This window comes from Sphaeramia orbicularis, chromosome 17 (genome assembly GCF_902148855.1).
Source record: "Sphaeramia orbicularis chromosome 17, fSphaOr1.1, whole genome shotgun sequence".
NCBI lineage: Eukaryota > Metazoa > Chordata > Actinopteri > Kurtiformes > Apogonidae > Sphaeramia > Sphaeramia orbicularis.
The window spans coordinates 21,375,427-21,383,610 of NC_043973.1; the positions used below are offsets into that span (position 1 = coordinate 21,375,427).

Sequence of the window (8,184 nt, forward strand, 5' to 3'; positions counted from 1 at the left end):
GGAATGAAGACTTAAGTCGGTCAGACCATGCTCATGTGTAGCTGCTATGCCAAGTGAGCGCCTTGTCAGCTGAAACAGCCAGGGGGCTACAGCTCAGGATATGCATTGCTGACTGTTTAAAGTGATCACTTATTCAAAGCTAGGTCAAAGTCAAATCTTTTGCCACTTTTGGGGTATAAAGTCTAAAGTCAAACTTCTTAACCACAGAGCCTTGAGGCTACAAAAGTTCTGTTCATTCTTTTGACAATTTCCAAATGGACAAGTGCTTTGGGCGAAGGCAAGTCATTGAAGACACATGTAGGTGTGCCCACTATTAGTCATGCTAATGTTGATTTGTACTCTGACTCATTATGCACTGAAATGTCACAGACCCCACCTAATGATTGTGTGTGCATAATGAATATAGACTTCCCTACCTACTTGCCACTGGCAAGTTTAACTGATTAAATATTGATCAAGGACACAAATATGTTTTTCAACTCTTATTGCTTGGGAACTGTATCCTAATATATCCACAAGGTGGCACCACAAGGTTTTTAAAGAAGGATTTTTCGAGCAGTGTGTTTACTGCCAAGAGACTGTATGCATTAGACGATATGAATGCAAGAAGACGGCTTTGTACTAGCCAGCACGTCTGTTTCTCATACATCAAGGTGCTCTTATCCAAAAGAACTTCCCGACCTCCTTTGGTTTGACAAGTCATGCATGGAAAAAGGGTGGGGAAAACTACTGACAGAATAATAATCGGAGGTTAGAAGTAAACATTGTGTCTATGGGCAACACAACACTATGAGATCAAATACTGCTGATGCCAATTTGTTTCTCTGATTTCTGAGGTAACCACATAAAGCAGCACCCAAGTAATATTTTACAAGAAGAGCAGGACTGTGCCTACAAACACTTTATTTTTTAATTTCAGAAAAACATACCTGACTTCTACAAGGTCATTGGGCTTGTAGCTGGGATGCAAAAAGAACCAGACTTTCTTTACAAAGTGGTCAATACTTGGCTCCCTCCTGGATCCTCTGACATAAACCATCCACTTATGGGTTGACTGGTCATTCTCTTCCCGTTTATCTGGGGGAATATACCTGAAACAAGTGAGTCAACACATGAAAAAGAGCTTTTTAAATGCAACACTGGATACCAAAACCAGGTTTGAAAAACAGCAAGATTTGAAGGTACTGGTAGCTTATTTTTATATTTGACTTACGGTTTCATTTAAGTGGAAAGGATGAGAATGTAGGGGGACACTTGAATTTACAAATATGCAGATTAATAAGTACAAGCATTTCAATCAACCTGTGGTGGAAATCAAAAGCCATAATGGGTAGTCTAGGTCAGCTTGGACACATCTAATCCTACTTGTCTTTTATTAACGCTCTACAATGCATTGTATTTCAAGGGAAATAACAACTAAGCCCTCTTAAGCCCCTTTCAAACATGAACTCCAGGGAATTTCTGAAGAACACACTCCAGAGTAAGCCTAGAGTTACCTTTCAAATGTGTCGCAAAGGACAGAACACTATCCATGTGAATCATGTGCACAACACCTAAACATTATCTGGGCAATTCATGCAAGGGATGATAATAAGCAACGAATAGAGACATCATGATACTGACATGAACTGTTTCACAAAACTTGTTTTGGTGATAAATAGTGCCTCAGTTTGACTGACAGATTATGCTTGTGATCTGCTGAATTTTTCTTCCCCTCACAGACAGCAGTTCCCTGATCTTATCATCTCTCCAGTTGCTTATTTTTATAAGACAACATTTATCTAGCTACCCTTGTGATTTTGTTTACTCCCACTTTTGTGAAGTATAATGTATATGTAATTATTGCGCACTTCAATAAGCCTTCAAAGGTATCTGGAGTTGAGCAACAAATTCTTTGACATAGCATGATGGTAGTAGAAACCACAGAAAATGGACTCACTCTGGTATGAGAAAATAAAAATAAACAGTCTAGAAGAGTCAAGTCACAGAATTTACACTGTGCTACAGCTGATACACAAGCTACATCACATAAAACATAGAATAGGAACAATGGCCCTGTAGCTCACCGGCATGTTCTATAACAAATCAAAAACAAGTTGAATTTGTGAGTCCTGTAGTCAATCTCCCAATAAAAGTGGGTGGTATTTTCACTGGAGGATAACTCAACAAATTAAATGAATGTCCATATATGACATCCTATCAGTGCTCAATAGTAACTATATTGACATCTCTAACCATTTCCATGTTATAAGCCATTAAAATACAAGGGATAGTTTGTATTTTGTGTCTGTGTCAACATCTTTGGACAACGTTCACATACGTGTACTCACATATACTATCACCCCCCACATAGCCCTGACAATGTGCAGAGTTTAATCTAAGTGTCAAAGGGGTTTTAGATATTTCAAACTGCACCAAAAACATCATAAATTTAACATGTTTTGTAGTCTCACAGAACTGTCAGCTACCCAAATCAACTGAGGCCTCGGGGATAGTAAATTGGGTAAAAACTGAAGCAATCTGTATCAAGACTGAACTTGTAGCAGCTCTTCACTGTATAGTATTGCAAAAACAAGACAAACTCAACTGAGGGTCTATGTGTGAAAGGCCCTGTTCAGACTAGATATTAAGATGTGTTGTTCAAGATCTTGTCACAACTGGCAGCTTTAATGTCAGGTATAAATGCCCCCAAGATGCACTGAGATCCAATCACTCAAACAACATTCAGAAGTGATCGTTGATTTAGCAAAGGCAAATTTGTCCTAGGCTACATTTGGTCAGTTGATGTTCTCTGTTCTACCATTTTTTCTCTACAAGTGAGGATATGGAATATGCACTTAATCCACTTGAAATGTTGATCCATTTTGTTCAACACATGCAAATCCAAACATCACTGAAGCATATATCATGGAGAGTCAGTAAAAACAAAGCGAGTGCTCAAAACAGGGTTCCTACAGGTTTCTACAAGTTCATTTTAAGACTCTTTAAGATGACTTAGAACAGAATTTAATGCCTATTTCACAGCAATACTGGTAAAAATTCATGCCTCCTAGAATTAAGGAAAATGTATTTATTTACTCCACACCATGATTCCCACCATTCTGAGTAATTTCTTACAGGGGGCTGGAAAGTTAGCGATAATTGGCAAGGCAAGGCAAATTTATTTGTATAGCACCATTCATACACAAGGTAATTCAAAGTGCTTTACAGTGCTTTAACTGGTTCCCGATTTCAATATAAATTGTCGGGTTGGAACTGAATCAACTAACGTTACTGTCTTTGCAGCTTGGACATTTAACAGGCACATTTAAACACATTTAAGTCAGTTTATGGTAACATAACTTAAGACTTTCCATATCAAATTTAATACCTTTTAGATACTTTTTTAAGGTATTAAATGCAGATCTGTAAATTCAAGACTTTTAAGACTTTTAAAGACCCTGCGGGAACCCTGTCAAAAATAGACTGATCAACTCATATGCTGAGTAAGAAAAAAACCAAAACACAAATCTGCCTATAACCTTTTTGCGGAAACACAATAAATCCAATCCATTAAACTTGACAGCCTATACTTCATGCACAATGCCTGCAAGGAAATTAGATTTTTCATTTGAATTGCATTTAAGGTTATTACTCGAACATGTTTATTGCCACACAGATTTGGAAAGTGAGCTCTGAATATGAGTGATTTCTTGAGTTGCATGTGGAGACAAATTCTAACTCCATCTTGTCAGGTCTGAATAAGGCAATAAACACTAAAAAAAAGTGAAAAACTGATAAAAGTATATTAGCTGTGAATTAATCAGAAGGGCAGTAACTAAAAAACAATACATCTAACTACTTAGAAGACTGCTGATTATAGTAGTTGAACTGAATGAACTGATCTAGACTTGTATGAGATGCCCAACACAGAAATACTGTTTAACTGGGTAAATAAGATCAAGAGATCATGAATAACCATCCTGATTTCCTCTGTGAAGATAAACTGAGAATGGAATACTTCAAGAACGTGTATACCTTACTCAAGGCTTGCTTTGAGTGCATTTTTTTTATCCTTCTGTTTTGTGAGCCCACTTACTTTGACACATTCCCCACCACGATTGTCTTCTTTGCATAGAGTCTAGATGCTTCATCTCCCGTGGTATGATAGGTCACCCTCTGTTCTGCTCCAACAGATGACGGTACACCAAATGTATCCTGTCACAAATACAATTCATAACTAATATTAGTACCAACTTTGATTTGTTGCAAATAGTCAATAACCCACCTTCATCTACATCAGCTCCACTCACCTTGCCTGTGTTGCGACCTGGTCTGCGTTCTTGCCTGCTGTTATCATCTCTCCACATTCCCTCTCCATCCCTGTCACCTACATCTCCTTGTTGTGAGAGGGACTCTGACTCTGAGTGGGCCAGAGATGGTGTCTCTGAACCCTGGTTGAGCGGGGAAGAAGACCTGGATGGAGACTCCAGAAACCGCCTGATGGCTGGGTGGTTCAGCACTGCAGGGTCACTCTTTGTGGACACCTAGGACATAGGTGGAGAAAATACTAGATGTTACCATACCATATTTACATAACCATGTCAATAAATGCGTAACACAAGAACGTTCAAATTAACCTCTGGGTGCTTGGTCACCCCAATGTTGGCATAGTAATTGGCCACTATGCACGCCCTCAACTTGTCCATCATTCTCCTTGCTTCATTGAGTCGCTGCAAAACAGAGAAAGTATACATGTAAGTGCTCTGTTTTTCATTGCAAGTTCTGTGTTTTCTGCATTACAAACATAGAGAGCAGTATACAAATTAAATTATAAAAAGGAGACTTGTAAATGCACATTAATTTAATTATATTTCATTATCAAGAGTGATCCAGATACCTGGCTGATCACATCTATTTCGTGCTCTTTGTTCTTCATCTCTAAAGAAAATTGCTCTCTGATGATGGCTTCAATCTTCTGTACTGTTGCTTCTCGGGCTGTTAGAGGGTAAACAAGATAAAGTGAAGAGCTGAATGAATGAGTACAGGCAGTTATTGACTAACAACATGCAAAAGAGGTGGACTGGGTCAGGGTTAAAAACATATGATCTTACCATTATGCTCGGCTGCTTTGTTTCTCTTACTGTTATGGACCAGTGATATATCGTCATAGTCAGGATCATTGCCCTCAATTTTCCGCTTAATTCCTGACATGGCTGCCTGTGGGGAAATATGTATATGAGGAATACTACATATCATTCATATCTATGCCCCTATGGCTAGTTGTCAGGACACTTAGCAGCGAATTAGCCGGCTAACAGAGCAGCAGCTAAAGTCCATAGTATGCTAACGGAGCAGCTGGCTAGTTATGCTAGTACGGACTAGCAGAGCGAACTCTTGCTTACAGCCTTTAACATAGCCTGTTGGCAGTGGGAAATACAAGTGGCACGAAATGAAAGAAATGCAACCGCTCCTTTTAAGGTCAATCACATTACAGTATTTGATATCACCCTGTCGTATTGTAATGTTACGAGCTGTGATAGAGAAATCCGTCGCGCAAGAGGCAGCTCTACAACATTAGCAACCGCTATCATAGTTTGCTAAGCTAGCTCTCGTTAGCCTGTATTTCAGATACCGATTTAATCTATTTTGAGGTGCAAAATTACTTACTGGTGGGCACTATGTTCTAGAGCAATGTTACTTTGTAAGGCGCGTCTTTTAATTCAATGTCAGCATCTCCGCTGCGTTATGATATATTCTTCTTTAAGACGCGTGTTAATTGCTAAATCTGGATCGAGACATGCAAGCTAGCTAAACATCTCAGAGTTAGCCGAGCATTTCAGTGAAGCAACCACCAGGGCCCACTATTGTACAAAACACACAAACCGTTTTGAACCACAGACTGGATCTAAGAACTCTGAACAAAAACTATTATTGTGAAGTTTTGTTCAGTGGAAAGGAACGGGAATGAATATAATATCAGATTACTATCAAATTCCTGTGCAAGTAAACCTAGAATAGTAACATGTCAAGAGTAGCACTGCATCTGTTACACTGTCATCACTGGTGTGTTCATTCCTTGAGAAGTTTTTTATGATTCACTGGAAGTCCTTGCACATGGAAATGGATTTCCTCTTAAGTGATGCCATCAGTAGTGATAGCCTGCTCGTTAAAGATTAGGGCACGTGCCTCATTCATGTTTTTTTTTTTTTTTTAATCCAAAATCACATGAGTGATGATGATGATGAGTATCAGTTGTGCAGCAACATATTTTAACCTGTTCAAATATGTTTTTTTTTTTTTTCTGTTCTCTTCCATTTTTCTTGAGAAGTCCAAATCACAACAGTTACACCACATACACATCGTACACACTCCACCACACACAGAACATTTACACAACCAGGACAGGACTCCAATTTTTCTTACTGACTGACATATGTTTGTTTCTTTTGTATATTACATGCCATATATGTTACCCCCCCCCCCCCACACACACACACACACACATTATGATGATGTATTGTAAATATTGTATAATACTGTACTTAAATCTCTCTGTCACTTGGTGTCGTTTCAATAAAGGTTAAAAAAATTTAAAAAAAAGAACTCTGAACAAAAACTATTATTGTGAAGTTTTGTTCAGAATAGGATAGAATAGAATAGAACAGAATAGAATAGAGGCTTTATTTTCATTGCAAAATAAATACAGCGAAATTGCACATGCCCCCCACATAAAAAACCACAAATAACATTCATACTACATTCTTTCCACTCATAAATACATTCAACAAGCACAACAAACACACCAAACACATCAGTATTAAAATACTTCTATATAAAAGTGCAACTATATAAAAAAGTGCATCTGTATAAAAGTCCCCTGGCTTGGATTTTAGCGTGCTGGTAACTATGGTGTATGTTTGTGGTTCAGAGAGTAGATGGCTTTTGGAGAAAAACTGTTAATGAGTCTGGTGGTACGTGATCTGAGTGATCTGTATCGCCTCCCTGAAGGCAGAAGAGTGAAAAGGTGAAGACCAGGGTGGGAAGTGTCTGTGCTGAAGTTCCTGGCTCTTGTGTAGTAATAGGAGTTTGCAATGTCCTGAAGTGAGGGAAGAGGGCAGCCAATGATTTTTTCTGCAGATCTTACAATCCTCTGTAGTGCTGTTTTGTCTGCGACAGAGCAGCCTGCATACCTTGCCGTGATATAGTATGTTAAAATATTTTCAACAGCAGAGCGGTAAAAGGTCACCAGCAGCCTCTTGCAGAGGTTGTTTCTTTTTAGGATTCAATGGAAAGGAATGGGAATGAAAATGATATCAGATCACTATCAAATTCCTGTTCAAGTGAACCTAGAACAATAGCATGTCAAGAAGAGTACTGCATCTCTTGTTACATTGACATTACTGGTGTGTTCATTCCTTGAGAAGTTTTTATAGATGATTCACTGGAAGTCCTTGCACAAGGAAATGGATGTCCTCTTAAGTGATGCCATCAGTCATGATAACCTGCTTGTTAAAGAGTAGGGCACGTGCCCCGTTCATGATTTTTATCCAAAATCACATCAGTGATGATGATGATGATGATGATGATTGACGATGAGTGTCAGTTGTGCAGCAACACATTTGAACCTGTTCATCAGGATTTTAACTATGCAGTAGGCCTAATTGATGTCCAGGAGTGATTGAATCATAAAGGAACTCCATACACCACCAGTTTCTAAACATACCATTATAATTTAATTTCAGGCTGCTTAACCAATCTCATATTTCACTCATTCTTTAATGGATGCAGAGCATATGGTATTTAATTCTGCAGTCAGACAAGGGCACATTGTCTTTTTCCTTCCTTCACATCTACCCATGATGTAAAAGCCTGTCTTAGACCATTGTGAAGTACATCCGCATTTTCATTCATGCAATGTTTAGTGTAATGTGCTTTGTTTTTACATTTAAGTGAATACAGGCCTATATCATTTTAAAATGAAACTAAAAAGTGCTAGGTCATCCAAACTTTGACAAGCCTTTTCAATTTTTTAAAATGATGAAATTAGGTCTACCACTGTGCCACACTGTTGGCATCCTCATAAGTTAATGGCAGTCTGCGGCATTCATATGGATGAGTGTGGGTGAGGCGTTAAATTAAATTATGTTAAACCGTACATGCTGCTGGTGTCAAATGCCTTATGAGCAAGATTAATATTTATGC

At 38.5% G+C, this 8,184-nt stretch overlaps 1 protein-coding gene across 2 annotated transcripts in view; it reads right to left on the reverse strand.

Annotated features, from left to right (window-relative positions):
- yeats2 (YEATS domain containing 2) overlaps window positions 1-5,802 on the reverse strand; it is a 28,771-nt gene extending 22,969 nt beyond the window's left edge. For both annotated transcript variants that reach the window (XM_030160057.1, XM_030160056.1), the window contains exons 1-7: window positions 5,650-5,802; window positions 5,094-5,199; window positions 4,880-4,977; window positions 4,620-4,712; window positions 4,293-4,526; window positions 4,079-4,197; window positions 930-1,091 (exon numbers count right to left, since the gene is read on the reverse strand). In XM_030160057.1, coding sequence (XP_030015917.1) covers window positions 930-1,091; window positions 4,079-4,197; window positions 4,293-4,526; window positions 4,620-4,712; window positions 4,880-4,977; window positions 5,094-5,193 — 806 coding nt within the window. In that variant the 5' untranslated portion in view covers window positions 5,194-5,199; window positions 5,650-5,802. The remainder of the gene's footprint in view (window positions 1-929; window positions 1,092-4,078; window positions 4,198-4,292; window positions 4,527-4,619; window positions 4,713-4,879; window positions 4,978-5,093; window positions 5,200-5,649) is intronic.
- Window positions 5,803-8,184: the final 2,382 nt, after the last annotated feature.